Source organism: the organism of the source record quoted next, unplaced genomic scaffold, assembly GCF_019419815.1.
Source record: "Pyrus x bretschneideri cultivar Hongxiangsu unplaced genomic scaffold, Pyrus_bretschneideri_v1 Contig12, whole genome shotgun sequence".
Classification (NCBI taxonomy): Eukaryota; Viridiplantae; Streptophyta; class Magnoliopsida; order Rosales; family Rosaceae; genus Pyrus; species Pyrus x bretschneideri.
Window position 1 is genome coordinate 1,730,802 of NW_025999413.1, and position 19,963 is coordinate 1,750,764.

Consider the following 19,963-nt stretch of genomic DNA (forward strand, 5'->3'; position numbering starts at 1 on the left):
GTTTCCAAGGCGTCAATGACCATCCCCTCTATTTGACCAGTTTCCACCACTTTCCCCTATTAATTATCCACTCCCCACTGTTATAAATTATAATCACCCACTACTCACTTATAATTTATAATAAAAGAAAATAAAAAATAATTACTCACTCTTCACTATTAAATAAATATGTTATATAATATATTAGGAATAGTATTTTATTATATTTGGTATTTCTAAGACCATCATATTATTATACTTAAAACTCCTACATTACATATATATACTTTTAAAAATAATGTATTATTTAATGTTTATGTATATATTACATAGAAAATTTATATGAAATGTTTATGTATTATTATATTTGGACTTAGATACTCTTTTTACATTTTATCATTCTTTTATTATTTTATCTATGAATTTCATACAAGTATAATTTTTTTGTAAGTGTCAATATGCACTTATTTACAAAATATACAAGAAATTTACCTAAATTCGCCTAGCCTGCCTGGACCCCTAGGCGGCTAGGCGCTAGCCCGCCACCCAACTAGCGCTTAGCTTTTTTTAGAACCTTGAGAAATTTAACTAGAACGGGTTGTTTTGTTGTTTAAAATCAATGAAGAGGTCTTATGTTCAAAACACCATGTGTGCTTATTTACATTCCAATTTTAACAAATTTCTTTTTCATAACAGCATAAATTTATAAAAATTGGCTAAATGTTCAAGAAGTTTAATTAGAAGCCATGGTTTTTGTTGTTTAAAATTAACAAGAGATCCAAAGTTCGAAATGCTATGTGCATGTTTATTGTTTTCAATTTTTACAAATTTTTGTTTGGTTGTTAATTTATTTACTAGCTAGTAACTATGTGGGTTGCTATTTTTAAATATCTGTTCCAATTTAAGTCTAATTTTCAACAAAGAGTAACATGTAGACTAAATTTTTAGACCAAATTTGCAAATAATATTACGTGTCATCAAAATGTTTAATTTAGTGTTCATTCATCACTTATACATATCCTTAAAGACTCGAAAAACATTATTATTTTTTTAGTCTTATATTGACGAGGTTAGTAAATAAGAAAAAATAGATCACGATTTATACAAAAACACTTTAAAAGTTCAGATGGAAAACAAAACTCATAATCTATCTACTTGTAAGCCCGAAGTTTTTTGGTTTCCTTCTCTCGATACAAAATAAATTAGTTATTCCGTGTTTCTAAATTATTGAGTTTGAATTGTTTTTCTAAATATAATTTTATCGATGTTTTACTTGTGAAAACAAATAATTTTTTTATATGAAGTGAGTGCACATTTTTTTACGTTGACCGGGCCTCAAAAATCTTTGGACCAGCCATGTCTCTAAGTTTGTCTATCATAAATCATTTTGGTCATTTCATGGAAAATTTGTCAATATCCTCATTAAGTGAAGGAATTGGTTTGACAAAAATACTCTTATGGTCGTTCACGTAATAGTTTAACGAGGATATTGGTAAATTTCACATGAATTGACCAAAATGATTTTACGGTAGACAAATTTAGAACCACTTATATTGATTTTCATTGTCAAAATTCAAAATTAAAAGTTATGTCAATCTCGATAACCATTTTGGCTTGAAAAATCCTAAACATCCTTGCTAGAAAGAAAAATTACATTACCCATCCACATGTGGACAAATTCAATCTAAATAGTGATAAATATGGTGCACCATGACGTCACTCTTATCTTCCTTTCGTAGAAAACCAACTTTATGGCAAGAGGTTCCAACTTGCTACAAACAAACATGTTTTGGTCCGTCCATGAAGAATATCTTCCATGCAATCCAATCCGATGACATAATTTCACGCGTAAAAGCTAAAAATTATGTCAAATGATTAATTGGGATATCGTTATAATGATATTTAAATAATTAAAAGCTAAAAACTATAACGGAGGATGATAAATTTTTTCTTTTGATACAACGAGATATTTACACTAAAGGATGAGATATTTGGATTAAGTCACACAACCAATCAACTATAAAAAAATTGGTATCGAACTCGCAAATTCAAACCTAAGACATTTTCACTCATAAGTGGATAGGTCTAGCACTAGATCATATTACTATATGAATATGGTTATCATACATTCAAAAGATAATGATATTTACGAGTAGTACTAAAGGCTCCAAGCCTCCAAACTATTGTCAAAACAATAATGCTATTTTGACGTTCAAAACTAACATACTTGCTGACTTTCTATAATGGAGGTGGGCCCTACCAGTATAGGTGGGATCTACTTGACTTAAAAAGTATCAGTGTCAGTTTTGGTATATATAAATCACATTACTCGATACTAACTAATATACTAACTAATATTATAGTATATCGTTAATTCTCTTGTGCGTCTTTCTATAGCTCATGTATTTGTTTTTGACTTCAATAGTTAAGCTTATCAAATAATTCGATTTTTAAAATAATCTTCACCGTTTGAAGTTTAAAGTCAATTTTCTTCATTCCTTTGCTAAACTACTTAGGACTCCAAGACTATTGAAAAAAATAAAATACATTTATTTTATCATATCATGTGTCACATCAGTTAGAATAAGTGTGGTTTACACTCTCCGGCATTTGAGATCAGACTTGGGTGGCACGTCGAAATTACTTTTGGTTTTTTGCTTACATTTACTAGTTGCACGAATGTAAATAGTACGAGTATCGTTAGCCGCCGCTGCATACATTTCGCTGAAATCTTGTATCTTGACATCTTGACAGACAAGTTTCGAGTTTCCTTTTGGTAATCGATATACGTATGCTCTTACGCCATCAATGGACTACCAAGCCGTATGCTCTTACGCGATCACTTCACCACCGCGCCAACTCTGTTGTTTATATATATATGATATAAGCTTAGCTTACTTATCAGTTCAGTTAATCTGCTTACACAAATGGCAGGAGGAGCAGGAATAGTGAAGAGGATGAAGTTGGGTTCACAAGGCCTCGAGGTGTCGGCTCAAGGCCTTGGCTGCATGGGCATGTCCGCCTTCTACGGCGCTCCAAAGCCCGACCATGACATGATCAGTCTCATCCACCATGCCATCAACAGCGGCGTCACCTTCCTTGATACCTCTGACATCTACGGTCCCTTCACCAACGAAATCCTTCTTGGCAAGGTAGGTAGCCCATATTGTTGGTTATGATTTGCGTTTACTTTAAATTGTAATCCATCTTAACTCGTATTGTATTAATAGATTTTCCGGTTTGTTTGGATTAAATGTTGAATTGGTGATGAACTCAAGTAGGTTTGATTGGTCTACATCCTGTTTTGATGTTACCAAATCAAGCACTAGCACTGAGAGAGGCAATACTCTATATAACTGCCTTCTGGGTTTTGTTTTGATTAATGTTGAATGGAATGAACTGATGACGAAGTGAATTTGGGATCTTCACTTCTGTAGTCTTGTTCCTGTATTTAATTGAATTAACTGAATGGAACACAGGCACTGAGTGAATTTGGTTAATTGGTTTGCTTGGGAGGGCTAAACGTGCTTTCTGGTAGCCAAAATAATTTATGAATGCGTAGCCAAAAGATTATGTGACTGCGTTTTGGCGAAACAATTTAAAAAGTGCTTATGGCTCATTTAAGTGTTTTCAGGAGAAGCGCATGTCAGATGCTTCTTTAGGAAGCAATTCCAAGTGCTTTTCTAGGAGACACTTGAATTTTTTAATAAGAATTTTGACTTCTTTATAGTAAAAGACATTACGGAAAAAGAAAAAAAAAATGCTTGTGAGCAGAAGTGCTTCTTATAGAAGCAACCCCAAATGAGATTGTTGCTTTGTTGTATTGAGTTCGCTGATGATAACATGAATTGGGTTTATGTTCACTGTATTGTTGCATTAATTTAACTGAATTTACTGAACCATGAACATGGTATTTGGGTTTTGTTTTGGATTAATGTCGAATTAAGTAAACTGGTTATGAAATGAACTGGCTTTTGTGGGATTGATGAGGAGCAGGCTCTCAAGGGAGGGGTACGAGACAAGGTTGAATTGGCCACCAAGTTTGGTCTCAGATTTGTGGAGAACAAGATGGAGGTGCACGGTGACCCTGCTTCTGCGAAAGCTACGATGAAGGTGCAAGGTGACCCAGCTTATGTGAGAGCTGCTCTCGAGAGTAGCTTGAAGCGCCTTGGTGTTGATTCTATTGATCTCTATTATCAGCATCGCATTGACAACTCCGTCCCCATTGAAGTCACGGTTTGTCTTCTTCCCTCTTGAATTTTGATCTCCTTTTAATTACAAACATAGAACAATATGCATCTGCGTCTGCGATTCTACGGGCCTGGTAAAGTTATGGTTATTTCACTGACTCACAGCATCCGGTATCCCTTTGTTAAGTCTCATATTTTATCCTCAATTTCGTTTCATTTCTTAGTGTCCATATGTATTTTTCTCGTTTGTAATGGCATGCATCATGGTTCACTTATTTTGCTGAATGCTTGCCGTCCCTTAAATTCCTTTATTATGTCTTATACAAGGTTGGGGAACTGAAGAAATTAGTTGAAGAGGGTAAGGTAAAGTACATCGGTCTATCCGAGGCCTCAGCTTCAACGATAAGAAGAGCCCATGCTGTTCATCCTATAACAGCTGTGCAGTTGGAGTGGTCCTTGTGGTCAAGAGATGTCGAGCAAGAAATAATTCCTACTTGTCGGTGAGGTTCACTGAAACAACGTAACTTGTTTACCAAAGTCCGAAGTAATTGTTAATTCTGATCTTAGTTTCCTAAACTTGCCAGGGAGCTTGGCATTGGTATTGTTGCGTATAGTCCTTTAGGAAGAGGATTCTTCGCATCAGGTGCTAAGTTTGTTGAAAACCTTGCCCACGATGATTCCCGAAAGGTTTGTCAATGTCACAAAAATTTTCATTCTAAAGTTAAAAGTGCTTCTCGGTCATAGAAGCATTTTTTGAAATAATGAACATGCCAGATGCTTCTTCAGGAAGCAAGCACTTGAATTTTTAATAAAAATTATTAACGTCTTTGTAATGAAAGCGTTTAACGGCAGAAGCACTTAAGAGCTGAAGTGCTTTCTTTCATTGGCTGCAGAATCTACCGAGGTTCCAACCCGAAAATGTAGAGCACAACAAAACACTATTCGAGCGAGTTAGTGATCTTGCAGCAAGGAAAGGGTGCACACCATCTCAGCTAGCATTGGCCTGGGTTCATCACCAAGGGAATGATGTGTGTCCTATCCCCGGAACCACCAAGATTGCAAATTTTGACCAGAATATCGCAGCTCTGTCTGTTAAACTGACACCGGAAGAGTTGGCTGAGCTCGAATCTTATGCTTCAGCAGATGCCGTTAAAGGTGATAGATATCCGAACTACTATAGCACTTGGTCGAACACCGAAACTCCGCCACTGTCTTCGTCAAACTTTTAAAATACAAGGCGAGCGATGAGCAGCAGTATTGCACCTAGTATTCTAGGCAGGGGCCTAGTCGAGTTTTTCTTGTCTTAATTAAATATATCATATAACAATAAAAACATTACTCACATGGTTCTACTTAATATATATATATATATATATATATATATATATATATATACATATAAATGTTATAAATAGGATTTATTACGTGGTTGTTCACATTCTGGATCAATATGTAATATTTCGATAGTTGAACACTTTTCTACATAAATCATACGCCTACAAATAGGCAAGCTAATAAGAAGGAAACATATCTTGATTCTCCTCCACTTTCTCTTGTGTCTCACTATTCTCTATTTTCTCTAATTTTATTTCTAACATGTTATCAGCACGCGTTTATTATATTTATTTTGAGCTAGAGTCATAATGTGATTTAGAATTTCTTATACTCAACCATTGGACTTCACCATGCTCTAAGTTGTTAGTTCTTTTTCTACAAATATTAATCGAGCGTTGAATTTATTTTGGTACGAATTAATTTGGAATGCTCGCGATTGTTTATTATCCCACCTGGTTATATGTGTGCGTGTTGGTAAAACTTGGAAGATATTGCTGTTTGTCTTTCTCCACCAAGCCTTGCAACACACGATCAACATGAATCTATAGCATGTATATCTTATTTCTTTGCTTTTTATTATTCCATGAATTATGTCAATGCAAAGGCTCTTAATATTTTCTTTAACCGGTTATGCATCAATACATGACATAAACATTTTTTTCTAATAAACAATATTATCTACATTAAGAATGAGGGATGAGTTTAGCTTTACAATGAGCTAGCAATAATATAGTTTAAATTCGCCTTTGGTGAGAATCGAACCTAAAACCTTTCATTTACAAATAAAAATGAATATCATTAAACCACAATACTAGGTGGCATGACATAAACATTTTTTTTTTTTTTTAAAGAGACAACTAGTGGTAAGCCACGATTATTCACCAATTTCAAGGGTTGGGAAGACTTACAAAGGCATTTTAGCCTCCCCTGGCCACAAGTCTAGCTTCTACAGCAGCAGCGGGTTTCGAATTCGAGACCTCCAATTTTTAGTTTTAAGGAAGCCTCGTACTATTCGCTTTAGTTATAAGCAAATATATATATATACAAATAATGTCCAATTAAGATATTTTATTACAAAAACAAGAATAATTTGAATACATCGATATTTTTACACTAAGAGGAGGGGGAGTTCAGCTAAATCACATAATGAGCAGCCTACCTCTCACTTCTAATTAAAAAGGAATACCATCAGATGGTAGTATTGAGTGTCAACAAGAAAGATATTTTGAATTATGTTATTCGTGGTTTTCCGAGAAGGAACACAAACCCTAAAATTTTGGAAAGCTTTGCGTAAAGAACTTGGACAATAGGATCTCTCCTATTTTGGGGATTTGGATCCAATCCCTACCACGTGTCCCAAATAAATTAAGAATTGTGTTAGCCATGTACCTATCTTTACTTCTCAATTTTTTTTTTAAATTTTTTTGTGGACGAATCAAATGAATTGAAGGAGATTAATGATTAAAAATTAACAAAAGTGTGTAAATGTAAGAATGAATGTGTGAATAACAATGATTTTCTGAAAACAAAACAGAAAAGTAAGTACCTCTCACTTCTCCTCCAATCTTCCTCCTCAACGTCTCAGTCACATGCACTGACTCATCATCTCTGCTTCCAAACCCAAGCCTCACTCAGTCTCTCCCTCTCCCTTGTAAATTTTGCTTTGGCATTTTGTTGGCCATATACAACTCTGGGGACTCAAACTCTGACACTGGGGCTATCTCAGCTGCCATATCCGAAGTTCCTCCTCCTAATGGTGAAACCTTCTTTGGAAAACCATCCGGGCGCTTGTCTGATCGCCGTCTTATAATCGACTTTATAGGTAATTTAATTAAGGGTATCTTTGATAATCATTTCGTTTTTAGTTTTTAGTTTTTATTTTTAATTTTTTTTTTGGTCGAATAATGTTTATCTGTTTCTAAACTTTGTGCAGCTGAGAAATTGCAGATACCATATCTTAGTCCATATCTGCACTCATTTGGGACTAATTTCCGGCATGGTGTGAATTTCGCAACCGGTGGTTCATCGATTAGGTCAGGCGGTTATAGTCCATTTCATCTTGGCATTCAAAAATTCTCATTTTGCAAGTCGACTCAGTCGAGTGAAATATAGAGTGAAATGAGCGAGTACCACTTGATGAACACATGAACTCGAATGGTTATGGATAAATATTCTTAATTATTTGCATTCAAAATCGCTTTTTTTTTGACAAAAGTGGTTCATGAGATTAACATAACTCTTTTCTTTGGTATTTGATAAAGAAAATCGATAGAAGTGATCCTTGAGTTTGTCCATCGTAAATCATTTTATGGAAAATCTGTCAATATCCTCGTTAAGTGGAGGGATTGGTTTGACAAAAAATACTCTTAAAAGGTAGTCATGTGGTCGTTCATGTAATAGTTTAACGAGGATATGACAAATTTCTCACGAATTGACCAAAATGATTTTACGGTGGACAAATTTAAGAACCACTTATATTGATTTTCATTGTCCGGAACTAAAATTAAAAATTATGTCAATTTCAATGACCTGACTTGAAAAATCTTAAACATCCTTGCTGTAAAGAAAAATTACATTATCCATCCACATGTGAACTAATTCAATCTCTGTAGTGATGATTGTGGTGCACCATGACGTCACTCTTATCTTCTTTTACTAAAAACCAACTTTATGACGAGAGGGTCCAACTTGCTGCAAACAAACATGTTTTGGTCTGTCCATGAAGAAGATCTTCCATGCAATCCAATCCGATGACGTACTGTCACCCATAAAAGCTAAAAACTATGTGGATAAGTGATTAATTGGATACCGTCACAGCGACATTTTTGTTGTCGGTCACTGTAAACACTATTGTGCCAATTTAAATCCAAGTGGTGTTGTAATCATCAATCTGCCATGGATTTTCTCAGGCTACTTTGTGCTGCTGTGCTTCTAGTTTTGGGGTTGCTGCTGGGAGGACAGAAGGCGGTGAATGCGGGTTCTGATGGCGGTTCCGGGAGTTGTCGCTTTCCAGCCATATACAACTTTGGGGACTCAAACTCTGACACTGGGGCTATCTCAGCTGCCATATCCGAAGTTCCTCCTCCTAATGGTGAAACCTTCTTTGGAAAACCTTCCGGGCGCTTGTCTGATGGCCGTCTTATAATCGACTTTATCGATAATTAAGGGTCTCTTTGATTAACCATTTTGTTTTTAGTTTCTAATATTTTTTTTTTGGTCGAATACTGTTCATCTGTTTCTAAACTTTGTGCAGCTGAGAAGATGCAGATACCATATCTTAGTCCATATCTGGACTCACTTGGGACTAATTTCCGGCATGGTGTGAATTTCGCAACCAGTGGTTCATCGATTAGGCCAGGCGGTTATAGTCCGTTTCATCTTGGCATTCAAATTTCCCAGTTCATAAGATTCAAGTCTCGCAGCATTGCGCTCTATAAACAACTTCAGTCGACCAGTCAGTCTTCTCTCCTAAACCTCTATTATTTCGGACACATTTGGTCTTTATGATTGAACTGGATTGGATAATTCACTAGATTTAAGGTACGTTCAGAAAGAAATGACGGCCAATCTCCTGTTTTGTCCGAATTGAAGGAATTACTGGATTCGTTATAAGGTGTTCTGACGTTTGTTATATCTTGAATCTCTTAAGTTATCCAGTTCAGTTCAATCTTACACATCAAATGTATGCCACCTAAATGTTCTATGCTACGAGCTAAAACTCATGCAATTGGAAACGGAAATTTTACCAGGAAGACTACCTAGGCCGGAGGACTTCCCGAAGGCTCTCTACACTTTCGATATTGGTCAGAATGATCTGGCCTACGGCATCCAACACGGGACGATAGAAGAAGTTAGAACCTCCATTCCTGCCATCCTGAGCCAGTTATCGCAAGCAATATCCGTACGTGCACTAAAACAGCGTTTACTTCGGACGTGACCAAAACATTGAGATATACTAATTCAATGTGCCACATTTTTCAGCAACTATACAAGGAAGGAGCTAGGTTTTTCTGGGTGCATAACACAGGTCCTCAAGGATGCTTGCCCTATAGCGTTATTTACGACAAATCAAAGCCTGGTAATCTGGACAAGAGCGGCTGCGTGAAGCCTCTCAATGCGGTGGCTCAGGAGTTCAACCGACAGCTTAAGAACAGCATAATGCGGTTGAGATCACAGCTCCCTCTTGCAGCATTCACGTACGTCGATGTGTACTCAGCTAAATACACTCTCATTTCCGATGCTAAAAAACAAGGTAACTTCAAAAGCCATTTAGAACATGTGCATAGCCTCGTAAGAACGGATGGTAATATGGTAGAAATTCGTGATTCACCAGGTTTTGTTGATCCTTTCGACTTTTGCTGCGGCAGTTACTACGGATTCCACATTGATTGTGGAAGGAAAGCCGTAGTGAATGGAACTGTGTATGGCAATCCTTGCAGCAGTCCGACAACGCATATCAGTTGGGATGGGATACACTACTCCCAGGCCGCCAATGCACTGATTGCCAGTCGCATTCTCAACGGCTCACTCTCTGACCCCCAGTTTCAATCACGCACGCTTGTCACAGTTCCAAGAATACATGAGCATGTTCGTGGATTATAAACCACAGCTTGTTTGATCAAAAACCATTTAGTATACTACTAATCAATCATTGTTGTTATCTCAGTCAATCGAAAACCGTTTAGTTATGGAAATGGAAAAGATCAGGTCAAGGTTTGTTTTAGCCTTTTTAGCTTGTTTGTCCACTAGGAAGCTTCAAATCAGAAGTGCTTTTGAGAAGGCAAGTGCTTTTAAGCCCTTCAAACATCTTCAGATGTTCATATTTCAACTCAGAGACAATTGCTGCCCAACTGCTGCGACAAGCTTTTGACTTCTAAGTAAAGTTTTAAACCTAAACAGTTCGGATCATCAAAATATAATGTGGAATGGACTCTAGAGAGGAAAACGATACTCCGCTAACGGGCATTTTGGTGCACCGAAAAATGAAAATGATGCTCCACCAATTCTTTATTGAGTATTTGACATTGATACAGTACAACGATGAATCTCACAAACAAATTTCCCACGTCAAAAAATACAATTCAACAAATCACCAAACTATTTTTCCCTTTATTTCTTCTAATTTTCTGTAACACTTCCAACAAATCTTTATATACGCTCCTACGTACTTAGTTGCGTGATCACGATACCTCGATGATGTCTTGTTTAATAATCTGTGCGGGGTTGTTGGTGTCGAGAAGTGTCTCCAGTGATCTGGTTTTCCTGTTCCGAGCCCTGCCGGCTTCTTTCAACAACTCGGACAACCTCCGCTTCTCGTCCGCCACATCCGGATTTGCTGTTCCCAGCTTCTCCTCTCTCATGCCAACAACATACTCCAGAATCTCAATGGCGGCATCCAACCTGTGTTCGTCACAAAAGTACAAAAGAGATTAAAGACCAAAAAGCATAGAAAAATAAAGAACAAGCTTAAAGCATGCTAAATACTTTAACCCTCATTGCATTAGATTTTTTTTTTTTTTTAATCGAGCGATATTTTAATCTAATCTAAGATAGAATGAGAATGATGAATGCAAAAACAAGGAAGAACATATTACCTGCCCATTGCATCATATGTGCCAGCCAAATTACTATAAACCCCTAATGTGTCAGGGTGATAAGGTCCATACTCCTTGTCCAAGATGTTCCTGGCTTCTTCAAACAGGTCTGCAGCCTCGTTGATCAAGTAACGCTGAATGCAGGCTAGCCCCATTTGGTTGAGAGCAATCCCAAATAACGCCGATTTCTTTTCTCCAGTGGCACGGAACTTGGTTATGGAACTCTTGAATGTGTTGTAAGAGTCAGTAAAATTTCCCATCATATAGTACAGTACCCCCATCTGAGCCTCAATTCCTGCACTTGTGCTCTGGTGGCCTGGAGCATCACCGAATATTTTCAAAGCCTTCTTGAGCAACTTCAGGGCCTGTTCCAGATCATTCATGGATTGATAGATTGCAGAAACATGAATGAGACCTCCGGCAATCTCTTCTGAGGGGATTCCGGGATTAGGTTTCCCATAAATTCGATGTGCATTTTCGCAGTATGATTTGGACTCCTTAAACTTTCCTATCTTGTTGTACACGTCAGCTAAACGAACATAAACAGAAGCCACTGCCGGATGAGTCTCTCCCTTCGTTGTCTTAAACACAGTGAGGGCCTTCTGGTAAGAAAATACTGCCTCATCATACCGTGCCAAGGATAGGTACGCATCACCAATGCTGCAATTTATCGAAGCTGCATCCGCTTCCTGATCATTGGCAGACATTGACATGTTTGCCAAAACATAATGCTCAAGAGCGGCTTCGAAATCTCCTTTCGAGTCACAGATTAGTCCCATGAGTCTTCTATCTGCCGCTTCCTCGAGGGAAGCAGAACCATTCTCCCTGTGGATTTCGAGCGCCATCTGACAGAGCTTCTCAGCCTCGTTGAATTGCAATGCTTGAACATGCGCCTCTGCTACATACCGACATGTCTCACCCAATCGCGGGTCCTTTTCTCCCAAGACTTGCCTTTGAATTTCCATACCTGCTGTATAAAATAATATTGAGTTCTCAATCTGACCGGTCATTGCATAAATGTCACCTAATTGCATGCACCCTGCAAACTTGGCTAGTGCATAGTTATCGCCATCCTCTATCGCTGGAATGTCAATGGCGCGCTCAAGAACTGGAATCGCCTCATTGTACTTCCGTAAGCTGCAATATATTGCTGCCAAAACATGCAAACACATAACCAGCTCTAAATTGGGCTTCTCACTCGTGCATTTCTCGAACAATTCCACTGCCCGGAGAGCTAACTTGAGCGCTTTCTTGGGGTTTTCGCCAGAAGAAATCAAATCCCTTGTTTGTTTGAGCAAATATGGCCCGAGGTCAAGGTTATTCAACCCTGCCTCAGGAGGATGATCATCGACTCCATTCTGAAACCTCGCCCCACCGCGTAAACCAAAACTCCTATGCTTGTTCTTAGACAATATCACATTGCCTTTTTTCGGATGCTTCCCATTCCTCTTATCAAGCAGAGGCTTCTCGTTAGTAGATTTGCTCTTCGGACTCGTTTTCGCAGATGGAGACTTAACTTTCGTTGGAGACCTTTTATCATCCGATACACTTGCTTTCTCGGGAGTTGAGTCACCACAAACACCATCCTCCTTGTTTTCCACAACCACCTCTTTCCTTATCTCCAAATCCTCTCGAGCATATCCGACAAGGTGGTTTAGCTCGGAGTCAATCCTCGATTCCTCACCGAACGATCCAAAGCTGGCCCGGGAAGGGGTTTGGTCCGAGCTCTGCATTTCACAGATGTTGTGATATAACTGCTCAATAGAGGTATCAATCCTGCCATTCATAGCCATACCAATGGAGCCATTGTGAGGACTTTGAGGACTCAACGTACTTCTCGGAGAACCCTGGCTGTAGCTTTCCTTTTGAGGCGCATAATCTCCATTTGATTCATCTACTTCGCCGTTTCGATTCATCGTATCCATAGCTAATTCGGGCATTGATTAGTGCTTGTGGAGTTGTGCTACGATATGAATAAATGGAATTAGGGGATGGGGATAACCACTAAATGATCAACTAATCGAGTGCTTCTCCATGAAGCACCTAAAAAATGTTTCTAGACACAAAAGCACTTGGAATTAAAACCTGAAGAAGCATCTGTCAGAAAGCGCTTCTAGGACCCATAAGCACTTACTTTTTCTTCCAAACATAGTCTGAATCACTTGTTTTTAACTCTTCGAGAAGCAGTCACAAACACGCTAAACCGTGATTATCTTTTAGCCATTCCAGAAACAGTCGCAAACAGGAATACATTTGTGATCAAGTTATCGAAAAAGTACTTGTGGAAGATTGAATTCTTTAGCAATAATCCTAAAGTCAAAGAAACAAACAATCCAATCCAAAAACTGGGTTCTTTTCAGAAACTCCAGAGTACTTGCTCAAGTAAATTTCATATCAGAAGAAAACGAAAGTCAAAAGCTATGGTTTTTGCCACAAATGGTGAAGAGTTCTTAATACATATGGAACCAAAACAATCAGAACCCATTAAAAACAGAGAAAACCCAATAAAATTATGGAAAAAAAAAATAGAAATAATAAACGAGTCATTAATTACCTGAAAATTATTGCGAGAGAATGCGAAAGTTTGAATCTTTGAAGGCTTCTTCACTGGGTGTTATGAACAGAGAGATACACAGAGACGACGATGTGTCTCTGTTTTCTTCAAAATATATAACAGCTTTAGGGGTAGAAGACAGTTGGAATGTTGAAGCAATGAGGAAGACGACCTCTCTCCCACTCCTCTCTTTCTCTCTCTCTCTCTCTCTCTCTCTCTCTCTCTCTCTGGCTTCTGATTTTCTTACTTTTTTTAATTAGTTTCAGAATTCCCCTAAATTTATGAAGTTTTTACTTTGGCCCTTCAACTTTTTTATTTCCTTTTAATTGGTCTCCGAATCTTTGGATACGTGTTTAACAAAGATGAAAAGTGACTCAAAATGTATATAATATGTTCACGTTTTGAATTGCAATTTGTTAATTCATATATTTTCACCAAAGTTTCCTCATCTTATGGTGTGTGGCGAGACACTTATTTTTTAATGCTGTTATGTTGCAATAAAACTAAAGTCAATAAAATTAAATTAGTCAGTCTATTTTAATCTATCTTTTATTAGTACTGAAATTGTAAGACCCGACAACACGACCTTTCAATTTCAATTGCAACTACCTTGATCAAATAATATTTAGCTTTTCTTCTTAAATATGCCATAGTTTAAGTCATTATTTCGCCCTTACATTGATTTTGTGTTTGTCAAAAAAGTTAGTCGATACCATGACACTTTCCAAAATGACGTCAATGCGGTTGGATATTAATCGCATTTTGAAAAATTTTGTAGCCAATTTGGGTAGAAAAGATAGGAAAGGCTCCGGATCTCTTTCTCCTAATCCATCAAATCAAGAGATCCGTACCATTAAAATTTGATCAAACGACTACAAATAAGAGCATATTTTAAAAATTATAATAACTTTAGTTATTAAAGCAAATTTTAAAAGTACAGATCTCTTGATTTGATGGATTATGAGGGAGGGATCCGGAGAGGATTCCTTTCTAAAAAGATAAATAGAGGATCAAAGTGAAACAACCACTAAACATTAGGTGCCATACGTAATTAACTCCCCTTGAAAAATTCTTTTGTATATATTAATTTCTGTCTTTTTTTCGCTGTGACGTCGCAAGTTGGCGGGATTAACGGCTTTTCAACGGCGAAAGGCGGTGGAAATGCTCGGATGGCAGTGCTGTTTGTTTCAGGAATACGAAACGTCGATCTCACTTTACCACGTGGCAGAAGGTAAAGCGAAGAAGCCTCAGCTTTTGTGGGACCGCGATTTAGTGATTGGCCCGCTTTTCCAGATTCCACGTGGATCACGTCCAGCTGGATTCAGCTGGTTCGCCGCTCGATGGAAACGTATAATGGGCCATGAGCTAACTGGACTTCGTGGGCCCAAACAAGTAAAAACCGGAAGGATAAAATATTATCATTAGGCCCAATTGAAAGTGAAAATTGTTGGTTCGCTTAAATTAAGGAAAGAATCTTATTATGTAGTAGGGTCATGGAACAAAACTTCAGACAAGATCAAATGATCGATTTAGTGGGGGACTCTACTAATTCCTTCACAGTATTTGGTTGTCATATACTTAATCACCATAAATTATATGGTCCATTGCAATCTCATCTACTAATGTTCATAATTTGGGTTGGTGCTATCTACACACCAATTTTTTCTACTAACACATCTTTTTTAATTTTTAGCTGTTGGATTGAATGAATTAAAGAAGATCAATAGACAAAAATCAATAAGGGTGTGTAGGAGGTAAAAAGGGATGTGTGAATAGCACTACCCATAATTTGTTCTAACTTTAGAGTAAGTAATTTTCTAGTTTGACCATGATAATGTTAATTTGGTGTGATATATCTATCATGTTATAACACATGTTACGTTTATTACATCATCAAATACAAGTGTAATGTTATTTTGATACGCAAGCCTGATAATATTGTTGACAAGCACTCTAATACAAGTGGATCCCTAATATGATAGTAAAAATAATCTCCATTAGAATGTATGTGATCAACAATGTGATTAGTTCTGTGCAATGGTATTGAAAATATGAACTTAATGTTCATCTGTATTATAACAACGGAATTAGTACCACAATATAAGATCCCTCATTTGATGGCAAGGCCCGAATATATTGGAGAGGGGTCATCAATAGTTTTGTATATTTAATATATAGTGTAATTTGTGAAATAAAAGAAATAGACTCGTGATTAAGATAGCATATCCCTGTATGAGCATGTTAGTATGATTTTCAAGGAAATATTGGTCAACGATGTGAGCTTTTTTGGATGTGTTTTTAAAATGATTGAAAACATTTTTGGTGAAAATATTTTTGAAATCAATCCTTAGTAAAAATGCGAGTAACTTATAGAAAAATGCTTAAAGTGCTTCCTTGAAAAAAACACATAACTGGTGCTTCTTGCAAAAAACACTTTAAGCGTTTTTTGAACCAAAAAATATTTTCTCTAAAAACACTTTCAATCATTTTAAAAGCACATTTAAACAAACTCTACAATTCTGCTTGGCCAATTTTTATTACTTGAAGTTTTATTTGATGTTTAATTTGTTTTTTCAAAAAAGATTTAGTAGGTGAGGCACCAATTCCATGATAGGCAATATAAAATGGATGCAGCAACAAACAAGTTTATCATATACTAAGAGAAAGTGTTTAAAATAATTAATCAAGTGGATTTCAACTAATTAAGTGGGGAGCTGTCTCATCTTCAACAGCAACAGCAACCACCATGACAAACGCCGACTGAGAATTTATTCTAAACAATATACACCGCTTTATTTTGCCGTGGTTGGTGTGATGTGGTGTCTCTCTTCTGCCAGTTGTTTGGACTTTTCAAACTAGTGTGTCCACAATTTGGATTTTTCATGGAAACTGAAAATATTTTGCAATGTTATTGTACGGCTTTGAATTTTGGTGAAATGTATTATGGGGATGAGTTTTCAATTTTCATATATATGGAATCAAAAACTAAAAAATTTGTATGGTGGTTATTTTTAGTTTCAATTGAAAAAAAAAAAAAAAACTAAATAAGAACTAAATCTTTAAAACTCACAATATTAAATTTCATATTTTAGTTTTCAACTGTTACCAAATAAGTTTTTAGTTTTAAAACTAAACAATGAAACCGAAATGATTAACAAATCTCAAAGGATGCATCTGTAATTGGATTTCAATCTTACCATGAGTTTCTTGTCTTTCAAAGCTCAAGAAAAATTATTAATACGCTTATCATTTTTAAAACAATAAAACGTGTGCTAGAATATCAAAACTCACTAGCAGCAATTAGTACCGAAATATTATCCCTTGTATATTATTCTTTGACGTGCACGTGCGACAAATTCTTAATAAAACAAACAACAACAACAAAAAAGGGCACCATAAGTAAATTCAATCTTTGGACAGGATATTCAGAAGAAAAGCATATCATCTTGTTCGCTTTAGCTTTAGGAAGGTTTATCTGCGTCTGGTGTAGGAGTTTGACTTTGTTCTAAAATTTAGTGGCTCCTTTATATTACACATGCATGGATTACATAATTGCCAAATAAAGGCAAAAATTGGTCCATCTCAATTGTTCATGATGGGCTCATGATCATATATCTCTAAGACTAGTCAAATGTCTATCATCTGTGATTGCTTACTCCATTTTAATTAGGATAGCGAGATTCGAGCTTAAAACATCTTTCGATATTAGAAAGCGAAGCGTTATTAGACCAAATTGTTGAATTAAATCTGCCTCACTCTGACCGATCACCACTATGCAGGGCCTTGCATATACTGTGTTAATTTAGCCTCCATGAGTCGTGTTGGTTAATTTCAAGATCCTAGCTATAATATGGTCTGAGTTTGACATGAACCCTTGATATTATGAGAAAACCTCATAGCTTATTAATTGAATAGTATCAAAGCTTATACACTGTCCTAGACTATTTTCGAAGAATACAAATAGAAAATGAATTAGGAAAACAATATAATTCAATATAATAATAAAATAATTAACAAAGTATCCAAAAATCTTACAAGCATAACAAACTAAAATGCCCATGTATCACAACGAGCAGTTTATAAAAACTTGTGACGGTTTGATTTCCAAACAAAAAGTGATCATGGGCTCAAATCGGACATAAACAAACTCAAATTTGCAAAAACTTAGATTTAAATGTAGAATTTTCGCCTTTCAATTTGACATTTGTTCTACTCCGCCGTTGAATTTACCTATAAAAAAAACTAGCTAAAAGAAGAAAAAAAGCAAGACCTTGGACTGAATGCTTGTTAATATTATTGTTGCCCACACATAACATGACAAGAACTTTCCACTGCTCCAATCACAAACCACTTGAAGATGGTGTGCAGCAGGAAGAATCGTTGAGTTGGGGGGTGCGGACTTCGCCGCAAAAACTGCCATTTCACTTGTCTATAAATTTTCTCGAGCTTCTACGGCAGGATATGATTGAACATCACTGCATCTCCAGTAAAGGACTTAATCTTCACTTTCGTTAGTTTATATTCATCATCATCATCGTCATCAGGTTCGCTGACTGCTGATTTTCCCAGTCATTGCTATTATCATATATTCAAACATGTTTCTGGACCTCTGGTATTGAAGTCGACGTGAAGGCCACTTTTTTGCCAGGTTTTTGGTTTGACATTCGAAACATGAGAGAGAGAGAGAGAGAGACGTAAGTGTCTGTAGTGGTGGATGATATATTGGTCGAGGAGAGAGAGAGAGAGAGAGACGTAAGTGTGTGTAGTGGTGGACGATATATTGGTCAAGGAAAACATGCAGTACTGGTGCATGTTGCATGGAAGTGGACCCGCTGATCGATGGAAAACACCAGAATATAATTGAATGATCTCAGCTTTCTCTGCTGTACAACTTTAAATTCTTTTGGTTTTGGCATCTTCAAAGCTCGTATGAATGAAGAATCTACTGGTGAGGCCCATCTTGGTCAAAAGGAAGTCTTGCTGACAGTTCTTCCCCCATGCCATGCCATGCATTTCTAAAGTCAAAATCCTCTTTTCTGTCTCTTTCATACGTGTGTAATTTGGTCAAGATAGATAAGATTGGAAATTTTTCTATATCGTTGATGATACGAAAATGAATGACAAAGATAAAAACTAAAAAAATTTAAATAGTCATGAATATCAAATTCAACGGCTAAAACAGTTTGGAGCGCCCACTCTCGATAAGGTTAGTGTAATGGTACTAACAAAATATCGGTATTCTCTAATTTGAACATAATTTTATAAAGCAATCATATCAAATCATAACAATTTACCTTATAAGTGTAATAGGACGTCTACAATGTCAACACGAATCTTTTGATCGAAATCATAAACCACCATGAATGTAATAGAGAAAGCTTGAAGATAAAAGCTAAGAGAGGAAGACTGATTTCTTATTTATGTGAAGAATGAACATTACAGACCTTATCCCTTCATGATAGTATATATAGCTCATTACATAAAGCAAACTTATATTTACACCACTCAAACTATCTTAAGATAACACATCAGCTCACTTAAGCTGATGTGTCACTAGTGTTATCTATTATCTTTGACTTTTTTTGTTCCAACAAAGCTTTGACTTGAAATCAACTTTGATGTCCACAATATTATTTGTGTTATTAACTATAATCTTACCAATATTTTGTAGAATTTGACGTGTACGACGAGTATAGTATACTTACATTTTTCTTGTAATTCAAATGTTGAATGTTTACGTCACTATTAAATGTGAAATCAGAGATCCAAAAGAGAATAACAATTAATGATGAAGAATTTCATGACGTCAACTAATAATTTAATTAAAACAAAGGGCACCAATACCTACTTTAAAAAATGTTACCCTAAAATTTTGCAATTAAATATGACTTATATTTTTGTTATAAAAATCTATTTTATTGTGAGGGTGGTAAGTTGTAAGTTTAAGAACAATATTAATATACTTAGTAATGAATTGTAATCCATCTTTCTGAAATCTTGACAAACTAGTTGAAATCCTTATCTTCCCCTCTATCTCATGAAACCAACTTTTGCCGAAAGTAAAAACGATTTAACCCTTTACTACTCTTATCAACCATAACTTTTAGCTACCTGCAAGCCCACTAGGTCCTCACATTTCATTAGCTGTAGTGTCAGGCCTTGTGTCATATCAACCATCATGCTTTATATCGCAGAATTTAAGCAAAGAACAAAAAAATGTTTCATTCACATGATCACATCCCAAATTAGCAACAACTATATTCGTACGGTTTCTCATCTCGCTCTTGCAGAGATGCAAAAGCAATCTTTGA

General features: G+C 36.3%; 3 protein-coding genes across 3 annotated transcripts; 2 read left to right on the forward strand and 1 right to left on the reverse strand.

The window, feature by feature from the left end:
* Positions 1-2,854: 2,854 nt before the first annotated feature.
* On the forward strand, positions 2,855-5,715 carry LOC103926923 (probable aldo-keto reductase 2). Its single transcript, XM_009335799.3, has 5 exons — positions 2,855-3,131; positions 3,976-4,215; positions 4,497-4,669; positions 4,754-4,856; positions 5,063-5,715. The coding sequence occupies exons 1-5, from the start codon at positions 2,907-2,909 to the stop codon at positions 5,396-5,398; spliced, it is 1,077 nt and encodes a 358-aa protein (XP_009334074.1). The 5' UTR covers positions 2,855-2,906; the 3' UTR covers positions 5,399-5,715.
* A 2,492-nt stretch (positions 5,716-8,207) lies between these two features.
* LOC103926922 (GDSL esterase/lipase At3g27950) lies at positions 8,208-10,227 on the forward strand. Its single transcript, XM_009335798.3, has 5 exons — positions 8,208-8,661; positions 8,758-8,958; positions 9,254-9,405; positions 9,486-9,756; positions 9,838-10,227. Exons 1-5 carry the CDS (start codon positions 8,400-8,402, stop codon positions 10,104-10,106), a joined length of 1,155 nt encoding a protein of 384 aa, XP_009334073.2. The 5' UTR covers positions 8,208-8,399; the 3' UTR covers positions 10,107-10,227.
* A 260-nt stretch (positions 10,228-10,487) lies between these two features.
* Positions 10,488-13,881, reverse strand: LOC103926921 (protein KINESIN LIGHT CHAIN-RELATED 2-like). Its single transcript, XM_009335796.3, has 3 exons — positions 13,653-13,881; positions 11,099-13,061; positions 10,488-10,904 (listed from the first exon to the last, which is right to left on the reverse strand). The coding sequence occupies exons 2-3, from the start codon at positions 13,036-13,038 to the stop codon at positions 10,685-10,687; spliced, it is 2,160 nt and encodes a 719-aa protein (XP_009334071.2). The 5' UTR covers positions 13,039-13,061; positions 13,653-13,881; the 3' UTR covers positions 10,488-10,684.
* Between the last annotated feature and the right edge of the window lie 6,082 nt (positions 13,882-19,963).

What these genes read in the sequence shown, in the direction of transcription:
- LOC103926923 (XM_009335799.3), top strand. Translation starts at nt 2,907, where the DNA reads ATGGCAGGAGGAGCAGGAATAGTGAAGAGGATGAAGTTGGGTTCACAA. An exon ending in ACGAAATCCTTCTTGGCAAG is followed by an intron (nt 3,132 to 3,975) that starts GTAGGTAGCCCA and finishes GATGAGGAGCAG; the next exon opens with GCTCTCAAGGGAGGGGTACG. An exon ending in CCCACGATGATTCCCGAAAG is followed by an intron (nt 4,857 to 5,062) that starts GTTTGTCAATGT and finishes CATTGGCTGCAG; the next exon opens with AATCTACCGAGGTTCCAACC.
- LOC103926922 (XM_009335798.3), top strand. Translation starts at nt 8,400, where the DNA reads ATGGATTTTCTCAGGCTACTTTGTGCTGCTGTGCTTCTAGTTTTGGGG. An exon ending in TAAACAACTTCAGTCGACCA is followed by an intron (nt 8,959 to 9,253) that starts GTCAGTCTTCTC and finishes AAATTTTACCAG; the next exon opens with GAAGACTACCTAGGCCGGAG. An exon ending in AGTTATCGCAAGCAATATCC is followed by an intron (nt 9,406 to 9,485) that starts GTACGTGCACTA and finishes CACATTTTTCAG; the next exon opens with CAACTATACAAGGAAGGAGC.
- LOC103926921 (XM_009335796.3), bottom strand. Translation starts at nt 13,038, where the DNA reads ATGCCCGAATTAGCTATGGATACGATGAATCGAAACGGCGAAGTAGAT. An exon ending in ACATATGATGCAATGGGCAG is followed by an intron (nt 10,905 to 11,098) that starts GTAATATGTTCT and finishes TGACGAACACAG; the next exon opens with GTTGGATGCCGCCATTGAGA.